Source organism: Cervus elaphus, chromosome X, assembly GCF_910594005.1.
Source record: "Cervus elaphus chromosome X, mCerEla1.1, whole genome shotgun sequence".
In the NCBI taxonomy this organism is placed as follows: Eukaryota; Metazoa; Chordata; class Mammalia; order Artiodactyla; family Cervidae; genus Cervus; species Cervus elaphus.
In genome coordinates, this window is record NC_057848.1 from 25,182,104 (window position 1) to 25,203,842 (window position 21,739).

General features: G+C 39.4%; 1 protein-coding gene across 4 annotated transcripts in view; it reads left to right on the forward strand.

Annotated features, from left to right (window-relative positions):
- The window catches only part of TMLHE (trimethyllysine hydroxylase, epsilon), a 62,230-nt gene that overhangs the window by 20,452 nt on the left and 20,039 nt on the right, over positions 1 to 21,739 (forward strand). For 3 of the 4 annotated variants that reach the window (XM_043896398.1, XM_043896399.1, XM_043896401.1), the window contains one exon: positions 12,527 to 12,703. The exons of the other annotated variant lie outside the window; for it this stretch is intronic. In XM_043896398.1, coding sequence (XP_043752333.1) covers positions 12,527 to 12,703 — 177 coding nt within the window. The remainder of the gene's footprint in view (positions 1 to 12,526; positions 12,704 to 21,739) is intronic. 4 annotated transcript variants of the gene reach the window in all.

Here is a 21,739-nt window from a genome sequence, read left to right on the forward strand (position 1 = left end):
TCCAAAATTCTGTTCTGTACATATGTGTGTCTTTTTCTGTTTTGCATATAGGGTTATCGTTACCATCTTTCTAAATTCCATATATATGCGTTAGTATACTGTATTGGTCTTTATCTTTCTGGCTTACTTCACTCTGTATAATGGGCTCCAGTTTCATCCATCTCATTAGAACTGATTCAAATGAATTCTTTTTAATGACTGAGTAATATTCCATGGTGTATATGTACCATAGCTTCCTTATCCATTCGTCTGCTGATGGGCATCTAGGTTGCTTCCATGTCCTGGCTATTATAAACAGCGCTGCGATGAACATTGGGGTGCATGTGTCTCTTTCAGATCTGGTTTCCTCAGTGTGTATGCCCAGAAGTGGGATTGCTGGGTCATATGGCAGTTCTATTTCCAGTTTTTTAAGAAATCTCCACACTGTTCTCCATAGGGGCTGTACTAGTTTGCATTCCCACCAACAGTGTAAGAGGGTTCCCTTTTCTCCACACCCTCTCCAGCATTTATTGCTTGTAGACTTTTGGATAGCAGCCATCCTGACTGGCATGTAATGGTACCTCATTGTGGTGCTCAGCTTTCTTTATGGTCCAACTCTCATACCCATACATGACTACTGGAATAACCATAGTTTTGACTAGATGGACCTTTGTTGGCAAAGTAATGTCTCTGCTTTTTTAATAAGCTGTCTAGGTTTGTCATAGGTTTTCTTCCAAGGAGTAAGTATCTTTTAATTTCGTGGCTGCAGTCACAAAATTCAAAACATTCTCTGTTAAAAACACTGTTAAGAGAATGAAAAGAAAAGCCACATAGACTTGGAAAAAATATTTGCAAACAACATACCTGAGAAAAAATTTCGAAAAGACCTCTTAAAAGTTAAAAATAAGAAAACAACCCAGTTTTTAAAAGGGCAGAAAGAGCTGAACAGACATCTAACCACAAGACACAAGTATGGCAAATAAGCATATGAAACATGCTCAACATCATTTCAAATTAGTAAATGCAAAATAAACCCACAATGAGATGCCACTAAACACCTATTAGAATTACTAAAATCCAAGAAAACTGGTGATACTAAATGCTGACAAGAATGCAGAGCAATAGGAACTCCTTGTTCATTGTTGGTGATAATGCAAAAATGGTACAGCCACTCTAGAATAAAATTTGGTAGTTTCTTATAAACGTGGACTTGCCAACAGCTGCATTTCTAGGTATTTACCCAGCTGATTTGTAAACTTATGGCTACAGCAAAAACCCACATGTGAATAACCACTTTATTCATAATTGTCAAAAGTGGGAAGCTATCAAAATACCCTTCAACAGGTCAAGTGGTAAACTATAGCACATCCATGCAATGTAATAAAAAGGAATGACATAAAATCTATTAAAGGCAAAACTATAAGGACAGAAAACAAATTAGTTACAGATAAGTATAGAGGGATTGCTAGAATGAATCAATGTGGTATTGCATTATAGTTGGAGACATCAGTATAAACTCATGTTTAGCTTCATATAGAGAGATGTGAAGATACAGAAATAATTCCAATTGACCCTTGAACAATGCAGGAGCTTTGTGTGCCAATCCTCTGTGCAGTCAAAAATGTGCATATAACTTGTACATTGCCCTCTGTATATGTGGTTCCCCTCTATCCACATTTCTGCATTCTCAAATTGAACCAACCACAGATTGTATAATAAGTAGTATGTACTATTGAAAAAAATTCTGTGTATCAGTGGCCCTGTGCAGTTCAAAGCTGTGTTGTTAAAGGGTCAACTGTATAGATATGTTTTTACACATAGATTAGTATATTTTCTAGCTCTATCCACTAAGAGGTCCTGGGAATAATGACACCCCAGTAGCAATGAGCACACCCAGAACTTGGTTTCTAATACCATTCTCTAGTGAAAGGAACCAAAGCCTTTTGGCGAATGGATGATTCTAGGGCTGGGCCAGGGAAGATACAAGATGAGCCTGGAGCATCTTGTAGTTTCAGAAAGTAAGCAAGTACTCAAAAAAAAATTATAAGGCAATGTTCAGGGGACACAGGAACTAACTGAAAGAACTTCTAATGGCCAAACCTGGAACAGCTTGAGCAAGAAAATAAATGATGTAATATTGGATTATAACACAAAATATAAATGTCCATGAATCTATGCTGATATAAATAAATGATTGAATAATGGGGAGAGTAGATATAAATCTCCCATACAAAAGAATTTCAAATAACTTATATAGATATTCCTCCTCCCCCAACAATGGAGGTGGATCTTAACTCTTCTGTCCTGGAAGGCAGGCTGTACTTAGTGATTTGCTGCCAAAGAATAGAGTGTAGAAGGAGCGGGGGAGAGTAACTCTTAAGAAGAGAAACCTAGCAAACACTACCTTTGATGGCATATACCAGTGATAGGATTTGGTGAGAAGGGCCCCTCACTTCGGTGGCTATCTCCCCAAAAATGTGTAACCCCAATTTAAACACAATAAAAGTATCAGATAAACCCAAATTGTGGGACATTCTAACAGAATGCCCGACTAGTACCTCTCAAAACTCTCAAGATCATCACAACCAAGGAAAGTTACAATCCAGAGGAGCCTAAGGAGACATGGCTAAATGTAACCTGGGCCCTGGATGGGATCCTGTGACAGAAAAATGACATTAGGGGAAAACTAATGAGATTCAAAAATTAGGAAAGCAGTACATTAAGGCTATATATTGTCACCCTGCTTATTTAACTTATATGCAGATTACATCATGCGAAATGCTGAGCTGGATGAAGCACAAGCTGGAATCAAGATTGCAGGGAGAAATATCAATAACCTCAGGTATGCAGGTAGAAAGGGAAGAGGATCTAAAGAGCATCTTGGTGAAAGAGAAGAGTGAAAAAGCTGGCCTAAAACTCAACATTCAAAAATGAAGATCATGGCATCCAGTCCCATCATTCATGACAAATAGAAGGGGACAAAATGGAAACAGTGACAGACTGTATTTTCTTGGACTCCAAAATCACTGTGGACATTGACTGCATCCATGAAATTAGAAGATGCTTGCTTCTTAGAAGAAAAGCTATGACAAACCTTCACAGCAAATTAAAAAGCAGAGACATCACTTTACCAGCAAAGGTCCATCTAGTCAAAGCTATGATTTTTCCAGTAGTCATGTATGGATGTGAGAGTTGGACCATAAAGAAGGCTGAGCATGGAAGAATTGATGCTGTCGAACTGTGCTGCTAGAGAAGACTCTTGAGAATCCCTTGGACAGCAAGGAGATCAAACCAGTCAAGCCTCCTGGAAATCAACCCTGAATATTCATTGGAAGGACTGATGCTGAAGCTGAAGCTCCATTATTTTGGTCACCTGATGCAAAGAGTAGACTCATTGGAAAAGACCCTGATGCCAGGAAAGATTGAGGACAGGAGGAAAAGGGGATGACAGAGAATGAGATGGCTAGATGGCATCACCAACTCAATGGACATGAATTTGAGCAAACTCCAGGAGACAGTGAAGGACAGGGAAGCCTGGCATGCTGCAGTCCATGTGATTGCAAAGGGTCAGACTTGACTGAGTGACTGAACAACAACAAATGATTCAAATAAATTTGGGAATTTAATAAATAATATATCAATATTCATTCATCATCAAAAATTTATCATACTATTGTGTGATAATAGTAATAGGGGGAACTGGGCAACTGTTATATGTGAATTATTTGTATTTGCACCTTTTCTATAAACCTAACACCATTATAAAATTAAAAACAAGCTTATTAAGAAAGAGGGAATTGGAGAAGGTAGTGGAAACCTGGAAACCAGGGGAATATTATTTTGAGATGGAAGATATTACAACATGGTCACTGATGAGAATGATCCAGTAGGAGGGGCAAATTTCATTCATAAATGAGAGTGTTGGCCTTAAATGCCCAGATATTTTAACCATACTAACAAGAAAGAAGGCAGAATATATGTATACAAATGTACATAAGTGGCTGGATATGGAGCATGGGTTTGTGGAGATTGTCTTCTAATTGCTTCCGTATTCAAAAGCAAGATCATCAGTTGAAAGTGGGAAGGGAGAGGTGGTATTGGCAGTTTGAAGAGAGAAGAGACAATGTATAATAGTGTTCTCAGAAAGTGAGTGAGTGATTATACTAAAAAGTTATGCAAAGACTGTTTGGCAGTGTTGAGTACTCATTTGATATTTTTGGTGATTTTGAAATGAAAGGAACCAACACAGTTTAAATTTTTTTTCTCTAACAATGTTTAGCTGGTGGGCTGCAGGCATACTGGAGGTGTTGACTTGAATTTATCAGGGTACGAGTTTTGTCAGGGAAGCATGGTAGAGGGAGATGGGGGGAAGAGAGTTAAGGGTGTTTGCAAGGAATTGATGAAAATGACAGTCCATGGAAGCTGCGCCCTGCAAGGAGGGAAGCAAAGACATTAAAGGAGACAAGATGATGGATAACAAAAAGAAACTTATTGTCAATGGATCGGAGATCTTTGTGGAGGTGAAGGATTGTTAGAGTGAACAGTGCCTGAATAATTGAGCTGGAAAAGGAACACTAGGTAGAATATTGGGTGTTTGAAATGAACATTATGAAGATATTACAATTAATAATGATGAAGTTGCCAAGAATGATGACAGGGAAGGGATGACGGGGGTGACAGTGGAAAGCAGTAACCTGATCATCATTTATTTAAAAATAAAAAGTGACTCAGGAGATGCATAAGCTTCAAAGCAACAGTGAGTCAACTGCAGGATTACTACAACCTTGTCTTGTTCCCCCGATGATCCAGAAACTAGAGCCGGTTTTCCAAAGTTCAATCTAATTTTACTACTCTGATTTTAAAAATCACTTTATAGAGGCCCACTGTTAGAGATGGTGATTGCCTGAATGTGGCAGAAGAAAAAGGTGCAAATGGAGATGTCACATGGATTTCAGAGTGATTTAGAATGCGGAGCCAACAAACTTTGATGATTGGTTAAATGTAGGTTGCTAGAGAGATGAGTTAAGATGGGTCCAAATTTTGTCTTCTGTATTGACGTTTTGGCTTGGCCTAATTAATAAACATTTGCTCAGTGCCAACTTTACACAGAACTGAGAACTTCTAGAGAGCCAGAAATGGTAGTCCATACCTTAATGTAAGATGTAGTATCCATTAAATATAAAATGAGTAAATATAACAAGCATAAATAACTTATGCCATATGCAAATTGATACTTACCAAATAATTAATTTCAAGAAAAATGCAGAGTTAGTCAAGAGTCAAGGAAGCTTCTTTGCATTAATTTAATTTTTAGCTAGATTTTGAAAGAAAAGATGGTCACTTAATTACAGGAGACTATAATTTCAAGCAGAAAAATGGCAAGAACAGAAACTTCTAACCCAGATATCTAATAGGGAAGGAGACAATCATCTATAGTTTTGATGAGAGGATCATTCTCATTTCTGATATGTGACCTATGTTGGAGTCACCAATAGGATAGCTTCACCACTGCTCATTGATTTACTCAACAAGCATTTAATGAGCGTGTACCAGAAGCAAGGCATTGTGATAAGTGCCAAGCACACAGTGATAAAAAAGACATGTTCCCTATCATCAAGGTACTGTCTTATAGCAAAAACACATGGACAATTATAAGACAATGTGATAAATGCTTTTAGACAATATATAGGGTGCTGTAAGAACAAAGAGGAGAGGTACCTAACCCAAAATAAAGAGTTACAAATGACTGCTTACAGAATCTTTGCAGAGTCATGAATATTAAATATGAATTAGCCAAGGGGAAAATGGGGAGAAGGTATGGATGAATGTTCCATTCAGATGGAACTGCATGTGCAAGAGCTCGAAGGATACAGAGATGTCATATTGGCTACAGGTGGCACTGAATCACTTTTATCACTCCAAGGAAATGGTTCTCAGTATTTTAATTTATGAATCCCATAGAAATTTTGTTACAAGCTACAGGTTCCATCCATAGAAAAATGCAGAACTACACACACATTCACACACACAGTTTTACATATCATTCCATGGATCCTAAGTCAAGAATTCCAACTTCAGGTTACTACCAAATAATAGTCCCATTTCAAAATATCAGCAGTTGTTATATCATTTCTTATTTGTTGTTCACTTGCTGTGTCATGTCGGACTCTTAGTGACCCCATGGACTACAGCACACCACGCTTCCCTGTCCTTCACTATCTCCCGGAGTTTGCTTAAACTCATGTCCATTGAGTCGGTGATGCCATCCAACCATCTCATCCTCTGTTGCCCCCTTCTCCTCCCGCCTTCAATCTTTCCCAGCATCAGGGTGTTTTCGAAAGAGTCAGCTCTTCGCGTCAGGTGGTCAAAGTATTGGAGCTTCAGCTACAGCATCAGTCCTTCCAACCAATATTGAGGGTTGATTTCCTTTAGGATTGACTGGTTTGACCTAGCAATCCAAAGGACTCTCAAGAGTCTTCCCCAACACCACAATTTGAAAGCATCAATTCTTCGGCACTTAGCCTTCTTTATGGTCCAACTCTCACATCTGTACATGACTACTGGAAAAACTATAGTTTTGACTATATGGACCTTTGTAGGCAAAGTGATGTCTCTGCTTTTTAATTCGCTGTGAATGTTTGTCATAGCCTTTCTTCCATGGAGGAAGTGTCTTTTAATTTCATGGCTGCAGTCACAGTCCACAGTGATTTTGGATCCCATGAAAATAAAATCTATCACTGCTTCCTCTTTTTCCCCTTTCATTTGCCATGAAGTGATGGGACCAGATGCCATGATCTTAGTTTTTTGAATGTTGAGTTTCAAGCCAGCTTTTTCACTCTCCTCTTTCACCCGCATCAAGAGGCTCTTTAGTTCCTCTTCCCTTTCTGCCATTAGAGTGGTATCATCTGCATATCTGAGGTTGTTGATGTTTCTCCCAGAAATCTTGATTCCAGCTTGTGATTCATCCAGCTCAGCATTTCACATAATGTACTATGTATATAAGTTAAATAAGCAGGGTGACAGTATACAGCTTTGACACTCTCCTTTCCCAATTTTGAACCAATCCGTTGTTTCATGTAAGGTTCCAACTGTTGCTTCTTGACCTGCATACAGGTTTCTAAGGAGGCAGGTAAAGTGATCTGATAGTCTCATCTCTTTAAATATTTTCCACAATTTGTTGTGATTCATACAGTCAAAGGCTCTAGCATAGTCAATGAAGCAGAAGTAGATGTTTTTCTGGAACTCCCTTGTTTTCTCCATGGTCCAACGCATGTTGGTAATTTGACCTCTGGTTCCTCTGCCTTTTCTAAACCTAGTTTGTACATCTGGAAGTTCTCAGTTCATGTACTGCTGAAGGCTAGCTTGAAGAATTTTGAGCATTACCTTGCTAACACGTGAAATGAGTGAAATTATGCAGTAGTTTGAACATTCTTTGGCATTGCCATTTTTGGGGATTGGAATGAATACTGACCTTTTCCAGTCCTGTGGCCACTGCTGAGTATTACAAATTTGCTGGCATATTGAGTGCAACACTTCAACAGCATTGTCTTTAAGGATTTGCAAGAGCTCAGCTGGAATTCCATCACCTCCACCAGCTTTGTTTGTAGTAATGCTTCCTAAGGCCCACTTGACTTCACACTCCAGGATGTCTGGCTCTAGGTGAGTGACACCATCATGGTTATCTGGGTCATTAAGACCTTTTTTGTATAATTCTTCTGTGTATTCTTGGCACCTCTTCTTAATATCTTCTGCTTCTGTTAGGTCCTTACCTTTTTCTGTCCTTTAATCATGCTATCCTTATGTTAAATATTCCCTTGGTATCTCTAATTTTCTTGAAGAGATCTCTAGTCTCCCCCATTCTATTGTTTTCCTCTATTTCTTTGTATTGTTCACTTAAGAAGGCTTTCTTATCTCTCCTTGTTGTTTTCTGGATTCAGTTGGGTGTATTTTTCCCTTTCTCCTTTGTCTTTTGCTTTTCTTCTTTCCTCAGCTATTTGTAAAGCCTCCCCAGACAACCACTTTGACTTGTTGCATTTCTTTTTCTTTGTGATGGTTTCAGTCACTGACTCCTATACATAGTTACAAACCTTTGTCCATAGTTCTTCAGGCACTCTGTCTATCAGATTTGATCTGTTGAATCTATTCCTCACTTCCATTGTATAATCATAAGGGTTTGATTAAGGTCATACCTAAACGGTCTGGTGGTTTTCCCTACTTTCTTCAATTTAAGCCTCAATTTAGCAATAAGGATCTCATGATCTGAGCTGCAGTCAGCTCCAGGTCTTGTTTTTACTGACTCTATAGAGCTTCTCTATCTTTGACTGCAAAGAACACAATCAATCTGAGTTTGGTATTGATTTCCGCATATGTCTATGTGCAGAGTGGTCTCTTGTGTTGTTGGCAGAGGGTGTTTGCTATGAGCAGTGCATTCTCTTGGCAAAACTCTCTTAGCCTTTGCACTGCTTCATTTTGAACTGTAAGATCCAACTTGCCTGTGATTCCAGGTATCTCTTGACTTCCTAATTTTACATTCCAATCCCCTTTGATGAAAAAGACATTTTGGGGGGATGTTAGTTCTAGAAGGTGTTGTAGGTCTTCATAGAACCAGTCAACTTCAGCTTCTCCAGCATTAGTGGTTGAGGCATAGACTTGGATCACTGTGATGTTGAATAGTTTGCCTTGGAAACAGACTGAAATCATTCTGTCATTTATGAGATTGCACCCAAGTACTGCATTTCAGACTCTTTTGTTGACTATGATGGCTACTCCATTTCTTCTAAGGGATTCTTGCCCACAGTAGTAGATACAATGGTCATCTGAGTGAAATTTGCCTGTTCCTGTCCATTTTAGTTCACTGATTCCTAAGATTTTGATGTGCTTGCCATCTCCTGCTTGATAACATTCAATTTACCTTGATTCGTAGACCTAATCTTCCTGGTTCCTATGCAATATTGTTATTTACAGCATCGGAATTTACTTTCACCACCAGACACATCCACAACTGAGCATCATTTCTGGCTTGGCCCAGCCTCTTCATTCTTTTTGGAGCTATTAGTAATTGTCCTCCACTCTTCCCCAGTAGCTTGTTGGACAGCTCCTGACCTAGGGGGCTCATCTTTCAGTGTCATATCTTTTTGCCTTATCATATTGTCTGTGGAGTTCTTGAGGCAAGAATACTGGAGTGGTTTGCCATGTCCTCCTCCAGTGGACCACATTTTGTCAGAATTCTCCACTATGACCTGTGTATCTTGGGTGGCTCTGCACAACATAGCTCATTGAGTTAGATAAGCCCCTTCACCTCAACGAGGCTATGATCCATGAAGGGGTGGTACAGTTTAGCTAACAATTGCACAGAGGTTAAGCTAAAAACCTTTAGCCAGTAAGGTTTCCATCCTTTGCCATTGCAACTGTATGTGGATTGGGGCAAATATACGTGGATTGGGGCACACAAAGTTTAGGCTTTTCATAAGTTTGCCTTGGCTTTCAGATTCTGCCACACTTTACATGTTTCCATTGTGCCGGCAGAGGGCCTTACATTCCTCCATGGATATGTAGATAACTAAGGCCCTTTCCAGTCTCTCCTAAGTATGCACACAGCCCTGCATGTGTATACAGCCTTGCTGAACACTGGGCATGTGAGGGGGGCTTTCCCAGGCCCACTATAGCTGTCCCCTCCCTTGATCCCCTTCATAGATTCTTGATTGTTCTGCTGGTCTATTGCTTGCCCTAACCAGTATGTCAGCTGGCTTTCTTGGTTCCCCTGTCCTGGTACACCTACTGCTGATGGAGCTGCTGGGGGTAAACTAGGGGTGAAAGCACCTCAAGCTAAAGCACACAGATCCCCACTGTTCTTACCCAAGATTCAATCATTTTTCTTGACTAAATGCTTTTTAATTTGCTGGAGAACTTTGGTCAATTTCCAGGGTCCCAAAATAGTAGTTTGATAATTTTGTCCAGTTTTATCATTGTTATTAGGGGAGAAGATTTTCCAAGCTCCTTACCCTGCCTTTCCTGAAGTCTAAATCTCAGATTCCTAAGAATACATTTTGAGTAACACTAGCATAGGACTTTGGGGTTGGACAACTTGAATTCTTGTCCTACCTCCACACCTAATGATTATATGATCTTACCAATTAATTTAACATCTCTGAGCTTTAGTTTCCTGTTCTTAAAAAGAGAATTGTAACATTGTACAAAGTCAATTTGAAGAGTGTAGATGTACTGCATTTTTAAACTGTTGATTAGTTTTTCAGTAAGGATATACCACAGTTTATTCAGCTGTTCCTTCACTGCCCCACTGATAGACAATCTTATTTTCTAATCATTTTGCTATTATAAACAAAACTATTATGAATATCCTTGTGCATACCTCCTTGCATGTGACAGTTTCCATAAGGTAAGTACTCAGAGGTGAATTTCTGAGTCAGGAAAGTAATATACATTTTTTTAAAATTATTTTCATAGAAACTTCCAAATTGCCATTCAGTGTGTCATCACCAATATATATTCACATTACCAATGTTTGAGAGCATGCATTTCCCCACATCATTTGAAAACACATGTTTTAATCGAACTTTAAAAAAATTGTCACTCTGATGAATAAAAAAATGATATCTTAATACCCATTTCTATGATTACTCCTAAATTAGAGGCGTGCATGCATTTACTGTTCACTGCTGGTGACTTTCCTGTTGATATCCTTCAGTTGTTTTTCTACTGTGTTTTTATCCTAATGATCATAAGGATTTATTCAATATACTGGGTATTAATCCTTTTATGTTGAAATCTTTTTCTTGTTGTATTTTAACTTGTTTACACTTTGCAAAACAAGTTTTTTATTTTCACATACACAAATTATCTTTTATGCTTTATGTGTCATATTAAAATACTTTTCCTTCTTCAAATTTGTCAATATATAATAGTTTTATGTTTTATATTTTACTTTATCAGTAATTTACTGTTGAAGCTGATGTGAATCTAGAATCACTTTTTTCTTTTTTTATTTTCCTTTTTTTTGTTTTTGTTTTTATTTTTTTATTTTTTATTTTTTCCAGTTTTTTTCCATTTATTTTTATTAGTTGGAGGCTAATTACTTTACAATATTGTAGTGGTTTTTGCCATACATTGACATGAATCAGCCATGGATTTACATGTGTTCCCCATCCTGATCCCCCCTCCTACCTCCCTCCCCATCCCATCCCTCTGGATCTTCCCAGTGTACCAGCCCTGAGCACTTGTCTCATGCATCCAACCTGGGCTGGCGATCTGTTTCACACTTGACAATATACATGTTTCAATGCTATTCTCTCAGATCATCCCACTCTCGCCTTCTCCCACAGAGTCCAAAAGTCTGTTCTATACATTTTTTCAAATATTCATTTTTCTAAAACTAATTATTGAAAAATCTATCATTTAACCAGTATTGCAAAATGCCACCTTTAGCATATATACCATATTTCTATATACACTTAGGTCTATTTTGAGATATTCTGTTCCCTTGATTTCTTAGTCCATTCTGCATGAATATCATACCTTTTAAATGACTGTAGCTTTATAATATATTTTTATACCTAGTAAGACTTCCCTTCCAAACCTTTCTTTTTCTTTGTCAAAATTATTACTTTCTTAATTCTGAATATGAATCTTGGAATTAGCCTGTCCAGTACATGAAAATTTTCATGGGGATTTGGGTTGGAAGTACATGGAGTTTTGTGCATTAATTTATGGAAGTATTTCTGTCTTTTCATTTTTGAATCTGCCCAATTGTGAGCATATTTTTCCATTCACATTTCCTTCAAGTCCTTCAGAATTTCTCCATAGTTATCTTCCACATTGTCATTTATTCCAAGACACTTTATAGTTTTTATTCCTGTTATAAATTTGAACTCATTTTTATTTATCCTGTCTACATGAATAATCTGATGTATAAGAAAGTGTTTGATATTTTTTGGTAACTTTTTCTTTTGATACATCTTCAAGCTAACAGGAAAGTTGCAAGAATAGTACAAGGACCTCCTTTATATCCTCTATCCATGTCTGTTTTTTTTTTTATATACATGAATGACTTCATTTTCCAAATTTAGAACTCTGATCTGTTTTGGATTTATCTTGGAAACCTGGTGACAATATGAGATATGGACTCGATTTTATAGTTTTTCAAATGATTATCAGTTGTCCCAACACCATTTACTTAAAAAGTCCTATTTTCCACAGTGATTATATGTACCAGTTTCTACTAACCAAATTTCCATGTGCATTCATGTGTATTTTTGGATTTTTTATACTCTTCTGTTGTTTTGTCTGCCTGTTCTTATACCAACATCACACTATTTTAATTGTTCCATGCTATATTTTAATATCTAGTAAGGGGCCAGTGTCCCTTGCATTGCTCTTGCTCATTTGTTGGTAGAAGACTTTTTGAAGGGAGTTTTGAGTCCAGACTTTGTCATTTTCCTAAATATTTTATTTATTTTTATAGAATAAATAACATAAAAAAAGAATAAATAACATAATAAATGCTAATAAAAGAATGTGATCTTTTCCCTAGAACTGCAATATGCTAACAGTGTGATGCGCTTTGATTATGTCTGGCTTCGAGACCACTGCCGCTCAGCCACTTGCTACAACTCTAAGACTCACCAGCGCAGCCTAGACACTGCCAGTGTGGATTTATGTATCCAGCCAAAGACCATTCATCTGGACGAGGCCACACTCTTTTTCACTTGTAAGTGGACAGGAGACCTGGTCTTCTTTGGGTACTTTTTGTTAAACAAATCATCCACATAATGAAAAACTATTCAGTAATAAAATAAGAATGAAAGATTGATATGCATGATAACTTGGGGAAAGCACAAAGGAATTACAGTGAAGGAAAAATGTAACTGCATGATTCCATTTATGTAACATTCATGAAATAACAGAATTATAGAGACAGTGAACAGATTAGCAGTTGCCAGGACAAGAGGAGGAATGCTGTGGCTTTAAAGAGGTAACATGAAGGAGTCTTGTGGTAATGGCACACTTGAGTATTTTTACTATAGTAGTGGTTACATAAAGCTGCACATGTAATAACACTGCATAAAGTGCACACACACACACAGAAATAATTATATATATATATATATATATATATATATATAACTCGCGAGATCTGAATGAGCTCTATGGATTGTATCAATACCACTTTCTTGGTTTTGATATTGTACTGTGGTTGTACAAGATGTTAAACATTGGAGAAGGCTCAGGGAAGGGTGCATGAGACCTCTTTTATATATTTCTTTGTGACTTTCTGTGAATCTATATTTCAAAATAACAAAAAAGCATTGGAAGAAGAAATATTTATTTGACTACATTTTACTACTGATTTGTCTACAATGAAAAGAAAACATTACCATATATAGCACTTAGTTTTTCCAGCAAGTATACTGGAAGATGATGCTGTTAAAGCGCTGCACTCAATATGCCAGCAAATTTGGAAAACTCAGCAGTGGCCACAGGACTGGAAAAGGTCAGTTTTCATTCCAATCCCAAAGAAAGGGAATGCCTAAGAATGTTCAAACTACTGCACGATTGCACTCATCTCACACACTAGCAAAGTAATGCTCAAAATTATCCAAGCCAGGCTTCAACAGTATGTCAACTATGAACTTCCAGATTTTCAAGCTGGATTTAGAAAAGGCAGACAACCAGAGATCAAATTGCCAACATCTGTTGGATAATCAAAAAAGTAAGAGAGTTGCAAAAAACATCAACTTCTGCTTCATTGACTGTGCGAAAGCCTTTGACTGTGTGGATCACCACAAACTGTCAAAAATTCTTCAAGAGATGGGAATACCAGACCATGTGACCTGCCTCCTGAGAAATCTGTATGCAGGTCAAGAAGCAACAGTTAGAACTGGACATGGAACAACAGACTGGTTCCAAATAGGAAAGGGGTATGTCAAGGCTGTATATTGTCACCCTGCTTATTTAACTTATATGCAGGGTATGTCATGAGAAATGCTGGCCTGGATGAAGCACAAGCTGGAATCTAGATTGCTGGGAGAGATATCAATAACCTCAGATATGCAGATAACACCACCCTTATGGAAGAAAGCAAAGAAGAACTAAAGAGCCACTTGATGAAAGTGAAAGAGGAGAGTGAAAAAGTTGGCTTAAAACTAAACATTCAGAAAACCAAGATCATGGCATCTGGTTCCATCACTTCATGACAAATAGATGGGGAAACAATGGAAACTGTGAGAGACTTTATTTTCAGGGGCTCCAAAATCACTGCAGATAGTGACTGCAGCCATGAAATTAAAAGTCGCTTGCTTCTTGGAAGAAAAGCTATGACCAACCTAGACATCATATTAAAAAGCAGAGACATTACTTTGCCAACAAAGGTTCATCTAGGGGGGCGGGCCTAAGATGGCAGAGGAATAGGACGGGAAGACCACTTTCTCCCCCACAAATTCATGAAAAGAACATTTGAATGCTGAGCAAATTCCACAAACAACTTCTGAATGCTGGCAGAGGACATCAGGCACCCAGAAATGCAGCCCATTGTCTTCGAAAGGAGGTAGGACAAAATATAAAAGATAAAAAAAGAGACAAAAGAGATAGGGACAGAAATCCATCCTGGGAAGGGAGTCTTAAAAAAGAGAGGTTTCCAAACACCAGGAAACACTCTCACCGGCGGGTCAGTGGCAAGTCTTGGAATCTCAGAGGGCAACATAACTGGGAGGAAAAATAAATAAATAAATAATTTAAACCCACAGATTACATGCCTAATGGCAACTCCCAGCAGAGAAGCAGCCCAGACGCTTGCATCTGACACTAGCAAGCAGAGGCTGGACGGGGAGGCGCGGGCTGCATTGCTTAGGGTAAGGACCTGGCCTGAATGCCCCTAGGGCAATCTGAGGAAGCTAACTTGAGATAGCAACCCAGACTGTGGGATAGCTATCCCAGGAAAAGTCCTAACCTAAGACACTGCCAGGCCCGCTCACAGAACAAAGAACTGAACGGAACTAGCTGGCTGCGGACTGGCCCATCCCCCGCCGGAGACAGGCAGGCAGGGGAGAGCCAGAGCCAGAAGGGGACAGTCACCACCCCCAGAGAGGCATCCTCTACCAAACTGCAAGCAGGCTTCATTGCTAACCAAGACTTCTTGGGATTCTGGACGGTTAACATCTGCTGGGAGGGTCACAGCCAGAGATCAGCTCCCCAGAGGAGACACACAGCACACCTGAGAAGGCATGCCCATTGTACATCCAGAAAACCAAGCGGCTGGGACAGGGGAGGGGATAAGATGCACCCTCCAACTGGGGGTGACTGTGCTCACCAAGCACCTGGTCACCTGAGCTGCTCGGACCTGGGAAGGGCACAAAACGCACGCCCAAATGACTCTGCGCCTTTGTGGAGTACCTGAGAACCTGAACCTGAGCGGCTTAGACCTGGGAAGTGCACACAACCCAGGGCCCACTTTAGACAGTTCCCCTGCAGAGCAACCTGGAACCTCAGCAGTGTAGACTGGGAAAGCACACACGCTGTGAGCAGGGGCAAACCCAGGGCAGCGGAGACCCTGCGAGCGCTCCCCACACACGCCAGTGATATTTGTTTGCAGTGTTCCTCCCTCCCTACAGCACGACTCAACAAGTGAGCCTAAATAAGTGACCACCTTCATCCCCTCGAGTCAGGGCAGAAATTAGACACTGAAGAGACCAGCAAACAGAAGAAGCTAAAGTAAACAGAGGGAACCACTTTGGAAGTGACAGGTGCAAAAGATTAAAACCCTGTAGTTAGCACCAACTACATTGGAAGAGGCCTATAGATCTTGAGAAGTAGAAGCCGGATCAAGGAAATATCTAAAAATGAATTGACCCCACACAGTCCACAACAGCTCCAGAGAAATTCCTAGATATATTTTTATTATTATCATTTTTTAATTGTTTTTATTTTTAAGTCCGCTATTACTCCTTTAATGTTCATATTTATAACTTACTATTACCTTGCCCAAAAAACACCTTATTTTTAAAGCAAACTTCATATATATATTTTATAATTTTTGTGACTTTGTTTCATTTTTTTAATGTTGTATTTTTGAGAATCTAACCTCTACTCTAGATTTTTAATCTTTGCTTTTTTGTTGTTTGTTATCAATTTTGTACCTTTAAGAACCCAATCTTCAGTACCCATTTTTGCTTGGGAGTGAGATTACTGGCTTGATTGCTCTCTCCCCCTTTTGACTCTCCTTTTTCTCCACCAGGTCACCTCTATCTCCTCCTTCACCCTTCTCTTCTCTGCCCAACTCTGTGAATCTCTTTGTGTGTTCCGGGCTGTGCAGAACACTTAGGGAACTGATTACTGGCTGGATCTGTCTCTCTCCTTTTGATTCCCCCTTTTATCCTCCTAGCTACCTCTGTCTCCTTCCTCCCTCTTCTCTTCTCTGTGTAACTCCGTGAACATCTCTGAGGGATCCAGACTGTGGAGAGCACATAGGGAAGTGATTACTGGCTAGCTTTCTCTCTCCCCTTTTGATTCCCCCTCTTCTCCTCCTGGTCACATCTCCCTCCTCCCTCTTCTCTTCTCCATGCTATTCTGTGTACCTCTCTGGGTGTCCCTCATTGTGGAGAAACTTTTCATTTTTGTTATCAGTGCTGTATAGATTGAGAAGTCTCTTGAGGCTACTGTAAGAATAAGACTGAAAACCAGAGGCAGGAGGCTTAAGTCCAGAACATGAGAACACCAGAGAAATCCTGACTCCAGGGAACATTAATCAATAAGAGCTCATCAAAAGCCTCCATACCTACACTGAAACCAAGCATCACCCAAGGGCCAACAAGTTCCAGAGCAAAACATACCATGCAAATTCTCCAGCAACACAGGAACATAGCCCTGAGCTTCAATATACAGTCTGCCCAAAGTCACACCAAACCCATTGACATCTCAAAACTCACTACTGAACACTTCATTGCACTCCAGAGAGAAGAATTCCAGCTCCACCCACCAGAACACCGACACAAGCTTCCCTAACCTGGAAAACTTGACAAGCCACCCATCCAACCCCATGCACAGTGAGGAACCTCCACAACAAAGAGGAACCACAAACTGCCAGAATACGGAAAGGCCACCCCAAATGCAGCAATACAAACAAGATGAAAAGGCAGAGAAATACTCAGCAGGTAAAGGAACAAGATAAATGCCCACCAAACCAAACAAAAGAGGAAGCAATAGGGATTCTACCTGATAAAGAATTCCGAATAATGATAGTGAAAATGATCCAAAATCTTGAAAACAAAATGGAGTTACACATAAATAGCCTGGAGACAAGGATTGAGAAGTTGCAGTAATAAAATTGAAGGATATAAAATTAACACACAGAAATCCCTTGCATTACTATAGACTAACAATGAGAAAACAGAAAGAGAAATTAAGGAAACAATTCCATTCACAATTGCAACGAAAATAATTAAATACTTCAGAATCAGTCAGTTCAGTTCAGTTCAGCCACTCATTCATGTCTGACCCCATGAATCACAGCATGCCAGGCCTCCATGTCCATCACCAATTCCCGGAGTTCACTCAAACTCATGTTCACTGAGTCGGTGATGCCATCCAGGCATCTCATCCTCTGTCGTCCCCTTCTTCTCCTGCCTCCAATCCCTCACAGCATCAGGGTCTTTTCCAATGAGTCAGTTCTCCACATCCGGTGGCCAAAATATTGGAGTTTCAGCTTCAGCATCAGTACTTCCAGTGAACACCCAGGACTGATCTCCTTTAGGATGGACTGGTTGGATCTCCTTGCAGTCCAAGGGACTCTCAAGAGTCTTCTCCAACAACACAGTTGAAAAGCATCAATTTTTCAGCGCTCAGCTTTCTTCATATTCCAACTCTCACATCCAGACATGACCACTGGAAAAACCATAGCCTTGACCAGATGGACCTTTGTTGGCAAAGTAACGTCTCTGCTTTTTAATATGCTATCTAGGTTGGTCATAACTTTCCTTCCAAGAAGTAAGCGTCTTTTAATTTCATGGCTGCAATGATCATCTGCAGTGATTTTGGAGCACCAAAAAATAAAGTCTAACACTGTTTCCCCATCTATTTCCCATAAAGTGATGGGACCAGATGCCATGATCTTAGTTTTCTGAATGTTGAGCTTTAAGTCAACTTTTTCACTCTCCTCTTTCACTTTCATCAGGAGGCTTTGCAGTTCCTCTTCACTTTCTGCCATAAGGGTGCTGTCATCTGCATATCTGAGGTTATTGATATTTCTCCAAGCAATCTTGATTCCAGCTTGTGCTTCTTCCAGACCAGCATTTCTCATAATGTACTATGCGTATAAGTTAAATAAACAGGGTGACAATATACAGCCCTGACATACTCCTTTTCCTATTTGGAACCAGTCTGTTGTTCCATGTCCAGTTCTAACTGTTGCTTCCTGACCTGCATATAGGTTTCTCAAGAGGCAGGTCAGGGTCAGGTGGTCTGGTATTCCCATCTCTTTCAGAATTTTCCACAGTTTATTGTGATCCACACAGTCAAAGGCTTTGGCATAGTCAATAAGGCAGAAATAGATGGTTTTGTGGAACTCTCTTGCTTTTTCCATGATCCAGCGGATGTAGGAAATTTGATCTCTGGTTCCTCTGCCTTTTCTAAAACCAGCTTGAACATCTGGAAGTTCACGGTTCATGTATTGCTGAAGCCTGGCTTGGAAAATTTTACTGGCATGTGAGATACTCAGGAATATATCTACCTAAAGAAACAAAAGACCTATATATAGAAAACTATAAAACACCACTGAAAGAAATCCAAGAGGACACAAATAGATAGAGAAATATACCATGTTCACGGATCAGAAGAATCAATATAGTGAAAATGACTTACTACCCAAAGCAATCTATAGATTCAACGCACTCCCTATCAAGCTACCAATGCTATTTTTCAGAGATCTAGAACAAATAATTTCACAATTTGTATGGAAATACAAAAACACCTCAAATAGCCAAAGCAATCTTGAGAAAGAAGAATGGAACTGGAGGAATCAACCTGCCTGATTTCAGGCTCTACTACAAAGCTACAGTCATCAAGACAGTATGGTACTGGTGCAAAGACAGAAGTATAGATCAGTGGAACAAAATAGAAAGCCCAGAGACAAATCCACACACCTATGGACACCTTATCTTTGACAAAGGAGGCAAGAATATACAATGGACAAAAGACAGTCTCTTTAACAAGTGGTGCTGGGAAAACTGGTCAACCACTTGTAAAAGAATGAAACTAGATCACTTTCTAACACCATACACAAAAATAAACTCAAAATGGATTAAAGATCTAAACATAAGACCAGAAACTATAAAACTCCTAGAGGAAAACATAGGCGAAACACTTTACGACATAAATCACAGCAGGATCCTCTATGACCCACCTCCCAGAATATTGGAAATGAAAGCAAAACTAAACAAATGGGACCTAATGAAACTTAAAAGCTTTTGCACGACGAAGGAAGCTATAAGCAAGGTGAAAAGACAGCCTTCAGAATGAGAGAAAACAATAGCAGACGAAGCAACTGACAAAGAATTAATCTCAAAAATATACAAGCAACTCCTGCAGCTCAATTTCAGAAAAATAAACGACCCAATCAAAAAATGGGCCAAAGAACTAAACAGACATTTCTCCAAAGAAGACATCCAGATGGCTAAAAAAAAAACACATGAAAAGATGCTCAACATCACTCATTATCAGAGAAATGCAAATCAAAAGCACAATGAAGTACCATCTAATGCCAGTCAGAATGGCTGCTATCCAAAAGTCTACAAACAATAAATGCTGGAGAGGGTGTGGAGAAAAGGGAACCCTCTTACACTGTTGGTGGGAATGCAAACCAGCACAGCCACTATGGAGAACAGTGTGGAGATTCCTTAAAAAACTGGAAATAGACCTGCCATATGACCCAGCAATCCCACTCCTGGGCATACACACAGAGGAAACCAGAATTGAAAGAGACACGTGTACCCCAGTGTTCATCACAGCACTGTTTATAATAGCCAGGACATGGAAGCAACCTTGATGTCCATCAGCAGATGAATGGATAAGAAAGCTGTGGTACATATACACAATGGAATATTACTCAGCCATTTAAAAGAAGACATGTGAATCAGTTCTAATGAGGTGGATGAAATTGAGGCCTATTATACAGAGTGAAGTAACCCAGAAAGAAAAACACCAATACAATATGAAAGTGAAAGTGAAGTCACTCAGTCATGTCCGACTCTTTGCGACCCCATGGACTAATGTACCCCACCAGTCTCCTCCATCCATGGGATTGTCCAGGCAAGAATACTGGAATGGGTTGCCATTTCCTTCTCCAGGGGAGAAGGTAGATCCCCTACCTAGGGATCGAACCCGGGTCTCCCGCATTGCAGTCAGACGCTTTAACTTCTGAGCCACCAGGGAAGCCAATACAGTATACTAACGCAGATATATGGAATTTAGAAAGATGGTAACGATAACCCTATATGCGAGATAACAAAAGAGACACAGATGTATAGAACAGTCTTTTGGATCTGTGGGAGAGGGTGAGGGTGGGATGATTTGGGAGAATGGCATTGAAACATGTATATTATCATATGTGAAACAAATCGCCAGTCCAGGTTCAATGCATGAGATGGTCCTTAAGGCTGGTGCACTGGGATAACAGAGGGATGGGATGGGGAGGGAGGTGGGAGGGGGGTTCAAGATGGGGAACACATGTACACCCGTGGTGTATTCATGTCAATGTATGGCAAAACCACTACAATATTGTAAAATAATTAGCCTCCAAATAAAATAAATAAATTTATATTTTTTTAAAAAAAAGGTTCATCTATTCAAAGCTATGTTTTTTTTCCAGTAGTCATGTATGAATGTGAGAGTTGGACTATAAAGAAAGCTGAGCACCAAAGAATTGATGCTTTTGAACTGTGGTGTTGGAGAAGACTCTTGAGAGTCCCTTGGACTGCAAGGGGATCCAACCAGTCAATCCTAAAGGAAATCAATCCTGAATATTCATTGGAAGGATTGATGCTGAAGCTGAAACTCCAATACTTTGGCCACCCTGATGCAAAGAACCAACTCAGTGGGAAAGACCTTGATGCTGGGAAAGATTGAGGGCAGGAGGAGAAGGGGACAACAGAGGATGAGATGGTTGGATGGCATCACCGACTCAATGGACATGAGTTTGTGTAAGCTCCAGTAATTGGTGATGGACAGGGAAGCCTGGCATGCTGCAGTCCATGAGGTTGCAAAGAGTCGGACATGACTGAGCAACTGAACTGAACTGATACTAGAAGAGAACACCTAGAAACTTGTGCATGGTTTTTTCTGGACTCGGCCCCATGCACTTTTTCCCCTTGTTGATTTCAATGTCTATTCTTTAATTGAAATAAGTCTTAACTGGACTATAACAGCTTTTTTAAAAAAGAAAGAAAGCATACCATAGAAAGTTTTTTTTTTAAAGCTGACTTTGCAAAATATTTGTAGAGTATATGATTAAATGTGTGTGTGTGTGTGTGTATATATGTATGTATATATAGTGCTATTACCAATTTGTAAGAAAAACACCAGTGTTCCAAAGAAAAATGTGAGAAAGAAGTGAACAATCATTAAACAAGTCAGGAAACATTCTGTAAAGGGCCAGACAGTAAAGATTTTAATCTATGTTGAGTACACTGTCTCTGTCACAACGATTCAGTTCTTTGGTAGTAGGGTAGAAACAGCTATAGAAAATACATACTACAAA